The sequence below is a fragment of the Cardiocondyla obscurior genome, linkage group LG04 (assembly GCF_019399895.1).
Source record: "Cardiocondyla obscurior isolate alpha-2009 linkage group LG04, Cobs3.1, whole genome shotgun sequence".
Taxonomy (NCBI): domain Eukaryota; kingdom Metazoa; phylum Arthropoda; class Insecta; order Hymenoptera; family Formicidae; genus Cardiocondyla; species Cardiocondyla obscurior.
In genome coordinates, this window is record NC_091867.1 from 10714236 (window position 1) to 10734358 (window position 20123).

Below are 20123 nucleotides of genomic sequence, written 5' to 3' on the forward strand. Positions count from 1 at the left end.
AGTTAGGTCTCGTCACCCCGGTTCACTCCTCAAAAACGCCCCCTCCCCCAGCCCTTTCTTTTCTCCCGGCGTAGCTTTGTAAATTACCCAGCGAACTCAGACTATTGCAGCAATACTGCAACGACATAGAAACGTTGGTGCGATATCGCTGGAGTCGGAGCGGATAACGTTATAGTATTGCCGCGATCTTGCTTCGATATTCTACGTTCGTTATACATTTGTCCCCTTTCGCGTCGCGGATCCTCGCGTTACAATGGAATGTGTTGGCGTCGCCGAGCTTTCGTCGTTACAGGAGCCGGTCAGAACCAGTGAGGTGGTCAGTACATTGCCAATCCGACTCCTCTGGTATTAGAGTGACACGTGTTCACCGTGCTACGTCCTTCCACACCGCGGAGGCGGATCGGCAAAGCGCTTAGCCCGCGATGCGGTCTTATCGTTATTATGAAAGTTACATTAATCTCTGGTTTTACGTTTTTTTTTTTTTTACCTTCTTCCTTAACTGTATCCTAGAAAAGAACTGACTGCCACTGGTTTTCAGCGAAACTCCAGACTGCCCAGCAGCCAGATATACATAACAATTATCACAACTTAATACCGTAACGCTAATACAATATTATGTAAATATATTAATATTTAATCATAAATATTCTCTATATATATAATATATTATTAACAACTGTGACCTCTTTGCGGTTTTTTTTTTATCTTTTTTTTTTATACGTCGCGTGAACACACGTTTCGTATCGTAACACTGCGTAGTTTCGGCGGAATACCATACGAAACGTGATATACGATCTCCTTCCCACTTCCTCGACTATCAAGCTTGGAACGTAAAGGGGAAATCAATGTCGTCGTGGGCACGCGTACGCGTGTCAATTTTCTCCGGTACTGGTTAATACGTACGTACGTGTATGTGTGTGGCAACGTGTTGCTGTGTTTAAACTCTATTATAATTTTACTAAAAAAATATCGATCGACAAGAGCTACGTACGGTGCTAGAATTATTTAACATTCAAAAATGAGATCTAGTTTCACCTTTTTTTTTTCCCCCTATTAATGTAAGAACAAACATTAAGAATCATTGAGTCGATAATGGATTTAATGCTGTATATATGTGTGTCCGTGTATCTGAAAACCTTATCTACCCCGTCTCCTCTTGCTTTCCACGGTGGTTTTTTTTTTTTATTCCTTCGTGTTGTAAGTACTTATGTTAAGTTCGTGCAGCGCAAACGCCGTCGGACGATTTCGAGGCCGATTTTGTGTTTGTTACGTACGCTAATCGATCAAGTTCTCTAACGTGGCTACGTGCCGTCGACGTTACCGCGACGTTGTTCGATCACTTTCACACAATGTTCTGTTCACTCAAAAGGTGTCTTCGTCCGGATCGCTCGATGGTGCGGCCTGAAGCGCCAACTGCATGCTGGATTCCGTGTTGCGCCGCTTCATTTTACCCTTAGTCTTCTTCAGCATCGTAGCCTAGGTAGGGACAGGATCAGGGAGCGCACAAAGGAGCAATCGATAAGAATGTCAGTCAGTGCCGCTGACGAGAATACAAGTATGAAGTAGTAGAAATAGAAAAAAAATGGCAAAGTTACAAGTCCATGATGAACTCATACATAGAGAAAGGAAGGAAGGAAGAGAAGAAAAACGTTTTGTAAAGCTAACACTACCATCCGATATAATGCGAGTCTAAGTCCACACATTACAAGCTCGAGCTAGCTGGATTGCATTGGATCGAGGCACCGAGAAAGGTATTCACGGAGGTTGATCGGTCTTTACATGCATCAACGAAAGGATCGGAAGAGGTCTTTGTAGGTGGAATCGTTTTCAGACGGCACGTTTGTCGCACCGAGACTCCTCTCTCGCGCGTGCACTCCGCGCGCCGAGGAGTCTAGGTGGTGTCGTGCCTCTTACGAGATACTATTAAACGATCGAGCGGTTGTAAGTTGTGGCATAGTTGGATTACTCGTCCGTGCTCTTGCCCCCCTCCCCATTAGCAGGTAGAATCGACGGTTCGGTATTGCGACGCTTGATCTTACTTTTCTTCAACATGGTAGCCTGAAGTGAACAAAGGAACAAGGAAATATTAGTCGAGTGCAATCGGGGGAGGAAAGCATGCGCTGATAGGTATCAGCAATCGGGTTACGCTCTTATGGTGAATAGAGTATTGTAATATGAAACAAAAAGTGCTAACGAACTAATGCATAAAGATGCGCCTGTTAAAGAGATTTACGTGCCACAAGAAAATACACCCCATTATTCTACTTAAACTCGAACAGCAAAGGACTCCCTTGTTACGTATAAAAATATATCGTTGTATCTGCATCGATACGTTACATTTTATTAATTAATTACCGAACGTTGATACTCTGTCCGTTATTTTTGTGGAATTATGGGGGGGTTTTTAAAGAATTTTCACGTCAAAGTTTTACCTTGAGTGCTGACTTCAAGACCACAATGTCTCCGGGACTCTGAACCCACGGTTCACCGTCTACTTGTACAGGTATGTCTGAGTTTAAGTGAATTTTTATGTGTCCGCCCTGTCGATCGATGACAAATCATTATGTTATATTAGAACAGAAAAACAGAGAACACCGTATTAATATTATTAATAAATTATAATTTACCTGCGCTATCCTCATAGCCGTACGTAAACCTGACTGTATTTGTCCAAGATGCATGACTCCGGTGACTCCGACAACCTCCAGCATGCCGTCCCAATGATTCGGTGTATAAAATTGATCTTCTTTGGTGTCTGGTCCCCAAGGATTAGCACCAGAACCCCAACTAAAAGAGAAAAAAAAATTGTTTAAGTTAGCCTGTAAAATATTCATCTCTTTTTATAACAACTCACCTTAAAATGTTCAGAATTATTATTCCTTCCACTTGCGGTAACTCGACCAATTTACCATCTACTTCTAATCGAATTTCTTTATGTAAATCTTTACACGGCGCGCGCCTGACCATTTTACGCAAACCCATCGTCACATACACGCCTTTGTTTCTCAATCTGCTTTTAAACTTGTTAGGATTTTCTTCCCTCGCGTTGTGAAAGTCCAGACATAAATCCGCATCAACGCCAATGCCAAAATAATTATTCATTACATATATTTGCGTATTGTCTTCGCTGGTTGTACCAGAGCCTGTAATGTGCAAATGACGCGATGCTATTTGCTGAGAAGCTGAAACATTTTCACCGTTAGAACTCTCTCGTTTAATAAGTTGTAAAATTTTTTCTGATACTGTTAAGTAACTGTCTCTCTTACCCGCAGCGTTGCAAACCACTTGAGTTTGTTCTTTTTCCTCGGGATGAAAAACTACTGTCCATCTGTCTAATATTATTTCCTCCGCGTCAATGACGTCTCGCAATAAGTTCAATGGATCTTCGTCACCCGTGTAGCCTGAACCCCAGCACAATACCCGAGCAAGATCATTTCCCGTTCCCAAAGGTACAATAGCGCAAGCAGGAGAAGAACACTGACTATCTTGACCCACATTATCTAAACATTGTAATACCCAACCTATCGTTCCATCGCCACCACAAACTAATATCTTGTAGTCCTTTATGTGACGAAAAACGTAAAGTCTGCAACGTAAGGAGAACACTTACTTTCATATAACTTGCATACTCTTATATATCAAAAAAGTAATAAATTAATGTTTATTCATATCACTTAAAAGGTAAGGTTCGCTTACCCGGGGAGAGGTCCGCCGTTATCAAGATCGAACACTTGATAAGGATTTAATAGTTTACGAAAACTAGAAATTAGTTGAAGTCCTTGGCAACCACCAGATTTTACATTTACAAATACGAGCAACGGTTGAACGCCCGTTGGGACCATACTTGGCTCGATACTCGGTAAAATCATCACTAAGAAAAAACAGAGAACAATATTTCAATACATATTTCATTAAAATTAAAAAATAAAATCAGTAAAAAAGATATAAATCTTGATTAACACTAACGAATATTATTTTATGCTTTAGATATACGAAAAGTATATTACATTAAGATATGTATATTATAAAAATACCTAAAAGATGTTTGTCTTCATATTTTACATCTCGTAACGTATACAATGCTCTAACTGCCGTGTCCAAATCCTCGTATATGATGACCACTGAACCATACTCGTAATAAAATGGGCCAATTTTCGTGAACCTATTTTCTGCAAAACGTAAGAAATTGCACGTGTGAATATAATTAATAAGAAAAAAAAAATTTAATAATTCCGCGAATAATAAATATAATTTATTTTAAAATCACCAACCTTTTCCTAAAAATTCTGTTAACATATTTTCGTAACTCCTTTCAGAGAGATTTTGCGGCAGATTACCCACGAATAAAGCCAAATTAGGTCCATGGGGATCTTGCTTTAGTTGTAAATAGAACCGCATCAATTCCATTTGTCTAATAGAATCTTTCCCCAGCTTTTTAACGATGTCCCAAGGTCTTTCGTCCCAGGACAAAACTCTTTCCGTTACTAGTGGAAACATAGATATAATTAATATTTTTTGTAAAACGTATGAAGAGCAGAAAAAGTTCGATTAAATAATAAATAAGACAGAAACGTGAAACGTACCACCGCGGTCTAAAAGAATTTCACTGCACCTAAAGTCGTCGGAATTAAAATTTTGTAAACCAAACTTTTCCAGCGCCTCGTTTATTAAATCTGTGACGGTTGTTGCTTCGGTGACAGGTACTATGCAGAATGACTCTGATACCTGTAGTCTGCCGGGATAAACCCGTACCTCTCCACTGTCATTATCTCTGAAATTGCAATTACGTATTACATCAAAATCTTAACTTTTTTTTTCGAATAAACGTGGTATAAACTTACTTAAATCGTAAGAACACAGCCGGACGTTTGCCTTCTTTGCGATTTAAATTTAAAACAGGCGTCGGGTCACATAACTCAGTTTCCTCCCCGGCGTACAGGTCAGTTAAGTAAAAGTTACCTAAATTTTTCGCAAAGAAAAAAAGATAAAAAATTATACAACTTGTAAGTTAATTAAAGATCAAACTATCGTGTTAAATAAAATCAATCCACATACTAGGATCCTTCGTGATGTGAAATGCGCGCAGTGCCGATGTGAGAACCTGCTCTGTCGTAGCCTGCCTGGGTACCGAAATCACCCGAAATATTCTTCGCCTCAAGGAACTGTTGCCATCGTACACCTTAATCATTTCTGTAGAAGAAAAAGTTGGAGATTCGTAGATTAGAAAAAGGAAAATCTCAAAGCTATTAATTGGAAGCTGTATTGAAATACCTTCGTCACCTCTATCTTTATCTTCTTTCTCTTTAGGAGAACGCGGATCACGGCTATGCGCTGCACCCTGTGGCGGTTCTCCATTGTCCCGATACCTTGGGTCGTTACCGAATTCTTCTGATATGCTTCGCGCTGTCAACACAAAGGAGGGATCATATTTCGAGCGTTGGAATATTATTAGTGGAGAACACAGGAATATCTATACGTAATACAGTATGAGATATAATAATACCTAAGTGAAACATAAAGTCCGTATATAATACACCCGCTTCCACTCAAATTGAAGAAATACTTAGTTATTTTTTTTTTTTTTTTTTTTTAATTACTCAGATAACATTAATGGTGTCTCTCTTGCAAAGCGTTATGACATTTAATATTACATACTTTTTATTGTAAAACAATATTTAATGCAATCTTAAAAATACTATCCTGTAAGTTACGCTATCGTTACGGTAATTTATTAATGTTTCAATTAAATATATAGAAATTAAAATTTGCATGGAACAAGTACTTTAAGAAAAAAACTTTACGTGTGAAAACAAGGAACGCTGTAACCAGTTTATCATTCAAGAATAAATTACGTCTCTTACCATCGATCATTTACGATGGGTTTGTAGAACACAGACGCGATAGGAAGAATTAGTCAGTACTCTTGAACCTCATTTCACTGCATAGTAGAGTGATAAGCGTCATGGAATCTCATAGCATCCAGTGGGCTGAATGACAGTGCATGCACTGAAGCGAGACATACATACATGCTAAAACGTAAACAGTAACAAAATAACATCTAGAAAAAAAAAAAGATTGGTGCATCATGATATTCATGTAAATGTATGGACAGTTCATTACAAATATGCGATTTAAAGCGAGTCCGTTTCGACAAACGTGATCGTTGCTTGCTATCCAAATTAATTTCACTAAAGTAGCATCATTTGCCATCGAAAAGTTCACATTGCCAAAGAGTATCACAAGTTTCATAAAAGATCCACAAGATAATGTTACAACAAGTTGCTTATTAAAAAATCACCTCAACTGTACGACACGTATTCGTTTCTTTACATGTGATTCAAATAGAGACAAACAGAGACAATAAATATAATTGAAGATTTAAATATTGCATTCTATTACTTCAAGTCATATTACGTTGTAATAAAATTATATTTGCATTTATACAAGATATATATATGTGAGTGTGTGTGGGTGTTTTTGCACACAACAAATGTAGTAGTAAAATGTCACTTAGTAATGTCGAAAAGTGTAGTAGAAGCAAGCTGAGTATTTGCATTGCTGTTACGCAAACCAATAGAAATATATAAATAAATATGTACTCATGTATTTTAATACACAGCGCTTTCTCAATCCTAACTGCAAATATTGAGCAAATAGTTACACGTAGATGTAATAACAACGATTAGCTATGTATTTCAAAGTTGTTCTCAATCTTGTACAGCGAGTACACCTTAGAGTCGAGTTACATTCACACAAATGAATGTCTGACGGTGATTATATTCTAGATACCTCGAACATAAGGAGGGGAAGCATGACAATTTCCATGGCAGCTACGTGGCAAAACTAGCGAAAGGCGCCTCAAAGCTTCGGCTAGGCGGCCTGCAGCCCCGTTTTGTTCACTCTCAGCGAAATCGAATTGCTCTCCGATGTTATCTTCACATAGAAGCAAAGATAGACCGAATATTTTAACGGTTACCAACTAATTCAAGCGTCTATAAAAGGTCGATCTTTTTTAATCATTTCGCAATAATCTATTGTGACTTGTGTTTACTCTCTCAATCAAACTTGCTTCATTATACACGGAGGACTTATTTTTTTTTAAACAGTTAATAATGCCTAAGACTCGTAACTGTTAAAATAAAATGTTATCACCTTCATCTTTTTATTTTGCGAACTTATTTTTCGTAAAAGTCAGTTTTAATCACTATCTAATTACGAAGCTTTATAAATGCTGAATCTATCAAAGTTATGCCTATTAAAAGCACATTGAAAGTAGCAATTAATCAGAGCAAACAGCCACAAAAGCCACGATTTACAAATATATCGTAAACAAAATGTCTAATTAAAATATATAACCGATGTTAGCTTTGACTTTACTTAAGAAACGTACATTTACAATTACGCATAGTAAGAAAATTTCATTTTTTAACTTAATTCGCAATGCGATTGTTAAAGTCTTTGCACAACAGGAATTTTGAAAATCTTTAACTATTAATTCTCACACTTACAACCGATGATACGCGATTGAAAAAAATTCTTGCGTGACATATTTGATAATACAAAAAATATATAAATGATCACCGGGTGCGTTATAATGATTAGATAGCAATTACACTTCCTAAAAACTTTATATCCAACTCATGTATCTGGCGTACATTTTATTATGTAAAATTGACGCAAATATCTCGTAACATTTTACTACATTTTAATTTAACTCTGTCTCTTTATGTTCATAAATTTTACTTGTAAAATTTAATATTTATAATTTAACAGCTTTACTTAAAAAAAAAATTAAAAAAAAAAATTATGTTGCAAAAAATTTATAGAAAGCTGAGAGTGTAAAAAAACTGCAAGTAGCAAGTATCCAATTGATTACAAAAATTTGGCTGCTAATAGTATTCGATACGTCGCTATAAAATCGTCTTTCAAAATACGACGTGATGAAACAATGAAAGTTTGAGGCGATGATAATCTTTTTTTTCAAAAATACAAGTAGGGTCTTATTTTTTTTTTTTTTCGTTTTATGTCGAAGAAAGTCAACGTTGCATGCTCTGAAAAGAAGGAAGACATGTATATGTTTACGGACCGACGACGGTTTTATACACGCGTGAATGAATGCTAAAGTAATGTCATGCAAAAAGTTTACGTACCAAAAAGTCAGTTATATCTTTTACAAGTACCGCTCTACTGATATATATATAAGGAGAATATTTCGCATATTATACATTCTTCTTTCAAACTCGACACAGTACAATGTACAGTGTCCTCGGCTACCAATCATCAGTGCATATTTGCATACGTGTACATATGTGCTATGCGTAGTAAAAATAGAAAAAATCTTATACATATATAAGAGACACAGTGTGAAAGAAATCAATTGTGTCAATAGGTAATACAATACGGAAATGCTGAGTAACGGAATTGAAAAAACTTCATCAAGCGCTAATTAACAATGAAATTCACAGTGCACACAGTGGAAAACGCGATAATTTATACAAATGTCCGATTATACGAACGGGCCTTTTAACGAAAATTGTCAGCGTAATACTTTAGCCATTATTTGTTATCTGAGCTTAACAACGTCGATATCACTTGCTTAAAGACCCGTAGATCTCGTGGGTCCAAAAGTGATACCAGCCATCGCGATTGTGAATACATACAGAGTTACAGTTATGCTGTTTAATTATAGACAAGTAACGTGCATTAATAATCATCAACACGGCCACATTTTATCGATCACAGATAGTTTTAATTTACGTCTCTAAATCGTCAACTTATTTAATTAAATCAAATTTAAAAAATGCATTACTTTCATCCACGTTTTGTCTTGATCTTTCTCTATTTTCTCAGTTAACTCAACGTTTAATTACAGCCCCGTGACTGATTGACAAAAATCGCTCCGCGGCACGTGGACTAGAGGCAGCAATTTTTCGCCGCGTTACATATTCTAATTACCTGTTAACACGCAAATCGTAATTACACGGCAGACACTTACGGCAAGAATACTCACGCGCCAGCACTTCTTTTCGACGCACTTCTACTCCAATGATGGCCTCCATGGGGACTTCGGTACGCGGAATACTAACTGCATGTGGCGGCAGGTAAATTGGTTCCAAGTTACCAAAGGTGCATTCTTGGGGAATATTCTTGTAACAATACGCGTGCAACTAAGAGACGAAATCAAATCTTTCATTATTGTTGTAGCTTGGGAAAGAAAAGGGGGTAGGCGAGAGAAGCTTAATTATGCCAACAAAATACGCTTGTTTCTTTTCTTTGCTTTTTTTTCCTATTCCAAAAGACTATTACGTGTCGACTTAGAATCAAGTGTCGCAATGCAACGTTTAACTCTATTTTAATTAATTCTAATTCTAGTAATGGAACGGTAAACGATGGCGGAAACAAAACGGCGGTTCTAACGACGATAATAGCGGGGGGGGTTTTTGGTCTTTTACCGTCATGCCGCACCACTCGCAACGAAACCCGGCAAGGCACTCGGCAGTAAAGCAACCCTTCTTGCACACGGCGCACTTTGAGCTGCTCGGAAGATTGCCTTCCCGCCAATGATGAGTGTGCTTCACTGCTGACAGATCCTTCCCAGGTATGTATGTGGCATTCTCCTTGCAGTCTGCCACCGCGAAATCTTGGCATTCTACGTGCACGAAGTACTCGCATACTGCGAAACATAGGCCAGAGGATTAGCATTATCGTCAGGGAACCCAAGTGCGTCTACTTCGCGCATAGAACCGAAACCTGAGCTTACTTTCACAGTGTATGGATAGATTATCATCCAATCGCTTCCGACAGACGTTGCAGAACTTCCTTTTGCGATGTACTTGTTCGGACCAACAGTGTGCAACCGGGTTCTGCAAAGGGCCAGGAAAGAAATGCAGTTAGTTTTACGTGCGAGGAAGAGTCCAAATGGTGTAGAGGACTTTCAACGCGCAAACGTGCAACAGGGAAAGCCTTTTCGTTCAAGTTTTTATTTATTTTTTTTCTTTTTTTTCCTTTTTTTTTTTTATTTTTTTTTCTTGCCTACAAAAATCTACGCAAATTATTTTCTCTTTGCTCAGTTATTTTACGATGTATGTGGGAAAATTGCTTTCCTATATTCTAAGTATAGGGGCGTTATATTTATGCCCAGGCGGGTAATCCTTGCGGTGACGGATCTCACCTTAATCAGGCTTGCCGCGATGCTGGAGCAGGGAGAGACGACGGCCTTGAGACAGCGGTCGTGCACCACGAAGTTACACACTGCAAACCAAGAGAAGAGGTAAAAAATTAGAGAACTTCGACGGGGAAGGGGCCAGAGAAAATTCGCGCGGGGATTAATCGCGGCAAATCGAAGAGCGTTGCCGGCTAAGCGGCGTGCACTTTAGCATAAATCAATACGAGCCGCTCATGTCGTAATTTATAACAAGATCTTCTGACCTTTCGCGATGTAAGTAAAAAACATCGAGAATCATACGCGGTCGGCGTTATTTAATGCTTCCACCGCCACCCGAACGCAAATAAACGGCAGTCTACCAAACTTTTACAGAAAAGAAAAAGAAAAAAGAGAGAAAAAAAAGAAGAAAAAAAAAGAAAAAGAAAAGAAAAAAAAAGTATATAAGTATATACTTGAATAATCGCTAACCCTTGCTAGGTAATTCCTTTCTCCTAAAGACACGTTCTTTGCGCTTTGAAAATACACGACAAATCCTGACGAAATCGATGCTTCGCGGCCTGTTGGCGCTATCGATTGGCAAAAATTTAGGGTCAATCGGGAGCGTAATGTCGTCTGGTGGAGTGATTCCTGGAGTCGCGGGGAAGGTAAAATAAAGGAACCGCTTATTTCCCGGGAATTGATATTTCAGGGTCGGCGGAGGTGACGATCGGCGGACCCGCCGTCGGCGGCGGTATCCGTCATCCCGCTCGGTACAAGGTGACGAGTGTCGCACGGGTTTTCCCCCTTTCGCGCGCGATATAATGATCACGTTCTATCGCGCTCTTGCGACGCTAATCAGGCAAGATGTAGGAAATTTGTCGCATCGGCGCGCAGGTGCGGCCCGAAATAGTACTGTGCATCCGCTTCGTTAAGAAGGCGCCATCGGCCGCCATCGACGATCGACCGTACCGTTCCACGAATGCCGAGTTAACTTTAACTCGCCGAGTGGGCAGCTCAAATCGAAAAGAGGCACCCGTCATCGCCGTAGAAAAAGAAGATCCCGTCGGTTTACTTGTGTCTCTTGCTCGAGCGAGCTTCACAAGCGGCTCGTAAAAGATACGGCGAAGCCAGCTACTCGAGGAAACGTTCAAGTCTGACGAACGTTCCAGGCAATATTTAACATTTCCTCCGGGCATTCGCGACGCTCGGTCTGCGCTGTTTCCACCGTTCATCAATTTTTTTCTCTTTCTTTTTTCTTTTCCTTTTTTTTTCTCTTCTTTTACTAGGCATTCCCGAAACTTGCGATTTAGATTTGTGATCTAGATGTTTCAGAATATATTTTAGACATTCATGGCGTTTAGGGTTTCTTTCTGAATATGTGGGAAATTTAAAGTCTTTCTGATTCTTGCAGAGTCGGCTTTGGAGACGTTCAAGGTCCCATGCCAGGAGTTTGGAACGTTGGAAGAATCTGCTCTACGCAGTCGAGCCTTCATCTGGACCTTGATATTTTTCGTACGCGCTCGCACGCGCGATTATTTTTTGCGAATACACTAATCTCGCCTAATAGATCTTTTATTTTACTCGATTCGCGGGGGCTGCATCGCATTCGTATTACTTCATCGTCTATTGCCACCATTCGACCGCTCTGAATACACTCGGGAGCGATAAAACTGAGGCGTTAACACGTAGAACAGTGAGGATAGGAAACGATCCTTTAAAGGTGGTGGAAAGAAAGAAAGCTGATACGACATACACCGTAATTTAGAAAGATCCCTTTGAAACACTTGGAAAGATTGCTGTGCTCGAATTTCCAGATCTGGCGTCTGTTTATTTTTTTTTCCCCCCGCTGTATTTCCAGACCCTTTCCCTGCTCTTCAATAAACCAACACCTCTAACCCGCAAGTAAGAGATGCATGGAGAAAAGAAAAGTACCTTTCACGAATCTTTGCCAACGTTGGTTCCGTCAGAGTTCGAAAATCGCTGAACAATCAGCGCCCGAAAACGCGACAAGAAAGTCACGTGCGTTAATCCGCGTATCGCTAAAAAAAAAGAAAAAAAATAAATAAATAAAAAAAAAAGAAAAAAAAGAAGAAGAAATAAAAGGCGTTCCCTTACATTTCATTAATTCTACGTTAATCACACGACAGCCTCATATGAAAATAAAAGCGAGATTTTAAAATGTACGGCACATCGGTTTTCAATATACAATATTAGGTGATCACTTCGGGACTCTCTGCACGCTTTTATTACCCGATTAGCTTTCGGAGCAGGTGGTCGTCCTATTTATAACGATCCCGATCGATCAGTAACGGCGCGATAAGTTAATCAAAATTGCCCCACGTCGGCCAAGATTCTCGTGGTGCCTGCGAAGAGGTCCTCCTCCTTTCCCCGGTTTTTTAGAAGCGCTTAAATGTCGCGCAGCTGCCCCGACGAGTCGAGTCGTTTTCCTGTTAATTCAGCGATCGGGTCACCCGACTATTCCTAACACAAGGAGTCTTATCTATTATAATATTGATCGCCCCGCTGGCTTCCCTTCTATACCCGGTTCTTCTACTTACAACGGCGACCGGAGCACATGGGGAAAACTCGGCGCAGCCCTCGAACGGCGTGCGTTAATTAATGCGCCGTTCGCGGTGCGTTTCTTCCCGCGTGCGACATTCCCGGCGGAATAAAATACGCGGCTGGTTAAAAGCGACGCGACGTTAACTAACGCACTGATTTTTCATGCAATTCGGGAAAATATTGTTTGCGAAAAAGGTGACGTATACGCGAATGATTTTAATCGACGAGTCTTTTCGCCGATGGCGTTTTTTTTTTTTTTTTGGTCTTTGAATCGATTTTCATTATTTAGAGACAAATTAGGGAAAACCCGAGAAGGGTAAGATAACAAGAGGAGCGCTCTCTTGTGCGAAAGAAAGCTTATAACGGAATACGCTGTTAAGCTAAATGATGAACGAGGGAGTTTAGCCGTACAAGTTATCAATAAAGAACCTCAAACAGTTGAACTGCGAGGGAATCGTATCAATGTTACCCACAATGAACTCTTAAGTGTGTATCGTCATCATATTGGTTGATTGATTGATTGAGATATTGATAATCCATGCATTTCAAACATACTTTTCGTAAACCCGAAGTTGATCAGTTTTTCGAGCAGCTTGTTCTAGTTTCTTGTTTTTTTTAAATATTTTTTTAGATAAAGTGTACATTAAATTAGCATTTATAATTTTTTTTTTTTTTAATATCAGTTTTCGTAGTCTTTTAAACTTGATATTGTATCTAATTAATTAACTGCTTCGCGGATAAAATAAAATCATATGTCACTCGGCTCTTCATTTATGAGCCAAGATACTATAAAAAAAAATATATATATAAATTCAAATTGCAGGAAAAGAAGAATAAATAAATAAAATAAAAATAAGTGCTGCCTGCTCATCAGATATAACGAATACGTAATGAGATATGTATATTATTTTCAGACCGATATATTTAAAGAATCATGATTATATTTTTATTCAATTTAAAACTCCTAGATAAAAGTCTGCCGCGGTATATCGGATTGTGACGTCCGAACCGAGAAATTACACGCTGAAAATTCTCGCATGTTACTGCTAAATAAAGATGTTTCGGTAAAAAACATATTTTAGACCGCTTTAGCATACTTGCAAACTATATCAGAGATAAAAATTACCGAACAAGAAAAAGAAAAAAAAAAGAAAAAAAAATGCAGTACAGCGGAAGGCAAACTTTCTCTTTCATCTTCGTATTGCTATTCCGAAGTATTATTGTTCTCTCATAAATATATCTTTTAAACAAATTTGCGATTTTCTTACGTGAATAATGGAAAATAATTTTTATTCTTAAGTAGTTTCGTCTTATAAACTTCAGTAATTCCTTTATTAATTAAAGAGCAACTATTGATACAAAAATATCAAGTAATATTATATGTACAATCAAGGTAAAGCGGGATCAATTTAATACACGTATAACTTTCAGACTAAAAGTTTATCAGAAAATCTCTAATCGTCGCCTAACGTGCGCTAACAAAACCCACAAAGTTTTGCAAATCTGCTTTTGAACCGGCAGGAAAAGTCGTGAATATTATACTCGATTCTAATATAGATTTTAACATTCACCGTCGTTATGTGTATTAAATTGTTGCAAATGATTTATTATGCTAATCGGTATGCCATGCATTCGTAACGCGTAGAAATGTGGCAAACGAGACCTTTATCTCTTTCCATATAAAAACTAGCCTCATTTTTTTGCACAAAACTGGATAAATGCATCGCCGTAAACAATTGTTATCTAAATTTCACAAATATAATTTGTAAATTATTCAATATTTTTTTGCAGCTTTAGAATTTTACGAAGGCAAATTGATGAAATGGAAAATTAATTTAATTTTTGTTTTTTTAATTAATCGAGCGAACGCAAGAAAATTGTTACTGTTTTATTAATTATTGGGATCGCCAATGTGCTTCAATGTATGAAACTTGAGGCTAGCACTCTTCGTCAAAGTTAAATCTAGTATCGTTCGACAAATAGAAAATTTGCGCAGTCTAGTATCTCTAAAAAATTTCTAATTAATTTTAAGCAAAACCCCAAATATCAAGCTATCTTAAATCAGTTCGTAAACAATTATTTTATACTATAAATTGAATTTAAACCGACAATGCTAAGTATAATTTGCAGACATAAAAACAACTTTATTTAAAGCAGCCGACGGTAAAGCGATCAATACATTGTGCAGCAAGGTTTAACAATGGCTTTAGAAATATAACGCTTTATCTTTATCCTTTGTGGAGTTAGCATCCCATTTCTAGGATTTCGATATAATTGATAGAATTCTGACTCTCATCAACCAATTCTAAAGTTTCTGATGTGTCTCAAAAAAAAAAGAAAAAGAAAAAAAAAAAAGTTTGAGCGATTGAATGCAAAAAATAGTAATCTATAAATGTAACAGAATCATATATCATCAAGTATAAATTACATGAAGTGAATGACTACTTCTTAAAAATAAATTTACAGATATATATACATATATTTATTTTTTTTTTTAATTTTATCTTGCATAAAATACTTAGAATAATTTTTTAATCTGAATTTCTTGAGATTATCCCGATTAAAAAAGTAGAGTATCGTCAAACTTTATATCACGAGAACAAGAAACAAATTCGTATCTCTGCAGTTTATACTTCTCGCTCGTCAAAAAAAATCTTTCCAAGACGGATTGACAATGAAATTTAAAGTTACGTATAAAATAATAATAATTAAAAAAATACACGTTATTAAAGATATTTGAGAAACAACGTATTTATTTCCCAAGAGATTGTAATAGCCCACGAAGGGCCGATTGCTCTAACTTCTTGATAAGTTTTACCTGACAGGTACATACCTGCTACGTGTCTTTTTATTTATTTAGAACGGGAGATATAAGAAATAGAAATGGACGCATGTTTGCCGGATAAATAAAGTTTAACCAAGAAGATGGAATAATCAGCCCGTAAGCTTTTATTAATAAAACAGTAACAACTTTGGTAACCTTTTTTCGTTTGCTTTACGTCCAAGTAGCGGCTTAAAAAAATTGCCTATTTTTACGACGTCTCTGCAAAGGTAGTTTTTTTTCCCCCTTTTACATGCTACTAACGATTAAAAATTAACATGCGCCATCTAAGCAAAAATTTTTTTTAACAGAGAATCTAGCCGCAGCAATCTGCAGCACGAGATAAAGACCGCTTCAATGGCGTGCGTTTTTAACGACCTATTTAATGACCGGTAGGCTGCTAACGAACGTTTTTATTTCATATTAGATGTTAAACATGTCCCGAGCGTCAAATAGTCGCTTCTCGCCGTCGAGCTCGCTCAATGAAAGGCTCGAAAACAATTGGGAATCCGCTACCGAACGTGAAGCGGGCGCTCGTTATATCCGAGGCGGCTTCTGATCGAACATTCCGACGTATTCGAAAGAGTGTGCGAGTAGCACGGTCGGCACGGTTCGTTCCGCTCGCGTTACAACGAAGGTCCTTTACGCCTCTTTACCCGTCAGCGAGCTCTCACGTTCGTCCCCACCGAGACAACCCTCTTTGCCGCCGCCAGCCGAGCACCCCTACGAACCCCTTCCACATCGGCAACCTTATCCATGGTCTTTCAGCCATGCCACCCCACCCCGCGCGATCAATGCTCGTGAAAAGGTGGGCGCGCGTTCGCGCTCGCGCCCTCTGCGTACGCCGTCGCCGCCGTCGTCGTCGTCGTCGTCTCCCACCCACCCTATATTCCTTCTCTCTCTCGCCCAGTCTTCCTTTTCCTAGCCTCTCTCTCTCGTTTTTCTCCGCGGATCACTCCGTTTCTCTCTATCCCCTTAGTGCTCCTGCACCGACTCGCCGCGGCTGGCGCTAAAGCACCCGAGACACCCGACGGTGCACGCGGAATGCAGCACCCTGACCCGATTGAATCGAGGCGGCAGGGAACTTCGGCCCGTTCGGCATCGATAAACGTTCGATCGGACGGGCCCAGTTGGCCTCTCCTCGTCGGAGCGGTCCCAGGAATATATTACCGAGCCGTTACCGAGCCGCGGTCGGCTATCGATCGTCTCGCGGTCTCCGTCGGCCGCTTGAAATTTTAAAGACCTCGCAGCCCTCGCGAGGAGCCTCTGCCTTGTACTTCCTCATTTTTGGATTTTGTTTTTTATTTTTTTCTTTTCTTTTTTTTTCCCCCCGACCGAGAATGACCGATCGACGGATTCCGGGGGAGGAAAAACCCATTTCGAATTCCCGCAGATAGAGAAAATCGAGCTACGGGATTACGCAAGTATTAACTGGAAGCCGCCGCTATGTTTCTGACGCTCGCGCCTCGCAGAGCCTGTGCGCATCCTCCGAGCATAGGACGAGATCGGGAGATGCGTACTCCCCTCTCCATAGGGACACCATCTAGGAGAGTTTATCATCTCTTCTTCCCCCTTTCGCTTTCTTTTTTTTTTTTTTTTTTCTTTGTTACACGTTTTCAAGCTACGCACGCAGGAAAGCGCCGTGTACTGCTCGGCGAGTCGTTTCCGCGATGCAATTTATGAAAGGAATGATTTCCGATCCCCGCGCACGAAACGCGTTACCCCTTTTCTGCGCCAATGTACCGATAGCCCTGGCTAGTTGACATCGCGATTTATGTTCGACGGTGCCGCGTGCGGCGCCGAGGAGCGCGCGCTAATGTAATGTAACTCTTACCTTCGCAGATGTACCCCTGCTGTATGAGGCCCCAGAGCATGTCCGTGCAGCTATGGCAGTACGTCGGCTTGTGAAACGTTTTCTTACTGAAGCTGTGCCCATGGCTGGCTGGAGTCTCGGCCGAGACCGACGCCATATTCCCCGTCCCACCGCGGAACCGTTCACGCCAGATTTTCACCGTGAAGCTACGCAGGGCGCGCCTTGCGACGATGACAACATAATTACACGCCCGACACTACGTAATCTCGGAACCGTACGCGTACATAACTGCGCTGCTGCAGCTGCTGCGATGGTGATAGTAGTAGGAGTCGTCGTCGCTGCTGGCCGCACGCTGGCCCACACGTCGCACCGTCGTACCGTCGTCGTCTCGTACGGCGCCTCGTCGTCGTAAGGTCGTCGCGCCTAACACGCATTATTCCACGAGCCGCGCGACGGAACGACCGACGCGCCGGCAGCAGCCACGATCGCGCGCGCCAGATGCGTCGTCGCCGTGGTCGTAGGTCGCCACCAATCCGTCACCGATCGCCAGCACTCCGTTCTCGCGGCCGCCGCCGTGCATCACCGTCGCCGTCGCTGCTGACGCTGCCCTCGTACTCGCCGCCGGGTGTTCTCGCTCGCCTCGTTCGCGGTACGATGCGTGCGACGTCGCGTTCGCGCATCCGACGATACGTCGCCTCCGCCGCTGCTGATGCTGACGCCGATGCCGCTGCTGGCCTAACCGTACGCCGCCGTGTGGCCGCACTGACATCAGCCCCTTTTCGTCACCGCCACCGGCCAGTGGCGGCAGTGGCGGATGCGCGCTGCCCTAGCGACCCAAGTGGGGCGTCATATGGGAGCCGAGCCGAGCCGAGCGACGAGCAGGATCCAAGCGAGACGCGAACCGCCCTCTCACGAGCTCGTAGCCCCGAGGGTGCCCTCCGATCTCCCTCGCGCCCTCCCTCCCCGCCGTTTTTCCGATTTACTCTCGGCAGATCGCTCTCACGTCCCGACTGCCTTCACCCTGCCAGCGAAAGATCCGTAGCCGCGGCGCGATACGAAGCCAGCTTCACTCCGCGCGAGGGAAGAGCGGGCGATAACGACGTGCACGGCCGAAAATCAAACTATTCACCGAGAAACGTACGTTTCGTTTTCCTCCAGCACTGCCAATGGCTGCGGAAGTGGAGCGCGTATATCCCCGCGGTTTTTCCGTGATTCTCGTCAAGCCAGGGCTCGCGCGTCCCTTCGCTGCGCCTACGAGCTCCCGCCGTCTATTTCCGATCGACCTCCCTCTCTCTCGCTCGTGACACGCGTTTCAATAATATCATCTTCAACCGGGAGTCGAATGTCCTCGAGCGAAGCCACTGGCGCCGATACCGTTCGGCACCCACGAGCTCGTCCGCGAGCGCGCACCCCTCTTACCGATTCCCGGCACCCGCTGATCGTGCCGGCTAGTCCCCGGCCATCCCGCTCTTTCGGGAAAATGACCACCGACGTGCAGCAGGAACGAACGCCGTTAATGAAACGAACGTCGTTAATGAATCCTTCGTTAAATAAATTTCGCGATCGCGGTCACCGGATCGCTCTGAACGCTGCGCGCGCGCGCGCGCGAGCCAGCGACGCTCGTCGGTAGCTGGACGGTCGCGAGACAAACGGGACCCGACGTCGACGGGCGGTACGGCGACGGCGATGGCGTCGACGTCAGTGACTGTGGCCGACGCGTGACGAGCGCGACGTCGTTTGCCGCGGCGCGCCGACGCGACTCCCGCCGGACTTGCTCTTACCACGCGCGACGCGCCTCGTGTGCCATTCCGCGGACTCTCGGGTTCGCTCGCTCGCGCGGAATCTTCCCCTCGGTCCCCAGCCGCCCCCTCGAAGCGCCCCCGCAGCGAAATCCATCTCCGTTGCCGATTTGCGGCCGCGTTTACACCGGATGCCCTCCCCGGCGCGCCTCCTCTTTCCTCACACCCTCCTCCCTCTCCGCCCGCGCTCTTCTAAACGCGATCCGATCTCGCGCGCGCGTGAATAAGGACGGCAAAAGGCGGCGGAACAGAAAGCAGTGGCGCGTTCCATTTAATCGTCGCCTCTCGATAATGAATGTTGCCTATTATCGTCGCGACGCCCGTCGTCGCATTGTACGGGTAAGCGCGCGTGCGCGCGCAAACACACGGCCGGAATATATGCAGCTCGCGTGCAGTATGCTCGAACGCACACACGGACGGCGCGGCTACAATGAGCCGCGTGAATCGGGGGAGTTGCGGACGCCTCGCGCGGGATTTTTCAATACCGGAAGCGCGAGGGGGTGGCACGCATTTTCACATCCTTGTCACGTCCGTTGTATTCATTAAACCGTCTGCACATGCCTGCATTGACGGACGTTATAAAGTTATATCTCCCTCCGTGCTTTCTCTCTCGCTCTCTCTTTCCCTTTCTTCCCCGCCCGGTGTCTTCCTCTCGCTCCACCTGTCTCTCTCTCTCTCTCTCTCTCTCTTTCTTTTGTGCGATCAAATGTGAATGAAGCAGGTTTAAATTTCAATACGGGAAAGAGACGCACGCTAAATACATCAACTGTCGTTATTGCACACCACCGTTACAATCGTACGCTTCTAAATGATGCGTTGGGAGATGCATCATTGAATTCGATGACAGTCTCGCCGCTAAGTTCAAGGAAATCGTCGGCCGCGCGATAAATCGAGAATTCAAATCGGTAAGTACACGACTTCAACTTTGATCATAAGTTATTCTTTTTTTTTTTTTAAATCGCTATAAAGATTTCGTCATCAGCG

General features: G+C 42.1%; 1 protein-coding gene across 9 annotated transcripts; it reads right to left on the minus strand.

Moving 5' to 3' along the window:
- Positions 1 to 464: 464 nt before the first annotated feature.
- LOC139102324 (diacylglycerol kinase theta) lies at positions 465 to 18018 on the minus strand. 9 transcript variants are annotated; one of them, XM_070656154.1, is made up of 18 exons: positions 17362 to 18018; positions 10172 to 10251; positions 9761 to 9863; positions 9453 to 9673; positions 8996 to 9167; positions 6790 to 6933; positions 5272 to 5403; positions 5056 to 5190; positions 4842 to 4959; positions 4584 to 4771; positions 4272 to 4484; positions 4035 to 4169; positions 3697 to 3871; positions 3267 to 3586; positions 2855 to 3182; positions 2628 to 2787; positions 2433 to 2540; positions 465 to 2058 (listed from the first exon to the last, which is right to left on the minus strand). In XM_070656154.1, the coding sequence occupies exons 1-18, from the start codon at positions 17495 to 17497 to the stop codon at positions 1963 to 1965; spliced, it is 2964 nt and encodes a 987-aa protein (XP_070512255.1). In that variant the 5' UTR covers positions 17498 to 18018; the 3' UTR covers positions 465 to 1962. The 9 variants fall into 9 exon arrangements, with proteins under 9 accessions (XP_070512255.1, XP_070512253.1, XP_070512252.1 ...); XM_070656152.1 differs by having other exon boundaries at positions 465 to 1476; positions 5281 to 5403; positions 17362 to 18013; XM_070656151.1 differs by having other exon boundaries at positions 465 to 1476; positions 17362 to 18007.
- Between the last annotated feature and the right edge of the window lie 2105 nt (positions 18019 to 20123).

Excerpts from the sequence above, each read along its gene's own strand:
- LOC139102324 (XM_070656151.1), bottom strand. The coding sequence starts at position 17,497 with ATGGCGTCGGTCTCGGCCGAGACTCCAGCCAGCCATGGGCACAGCTTC. Across the intron at positions 6,934-8,995 it reads GGCGCGTGAGTATTCTTGCC|ATAACATCGGAGAGCAATTC; the intron begins GTAAGTGTCTGC and ends TTCTATGTGAAG. Across the intron at positions 5,404-6,789 it reads TTCCCCTCCTTATGTTCGAG|CGCGAAGCATATCAGAAGAA; the intron begins GTATCTAGAATA and ends TTGTGTTGACAG.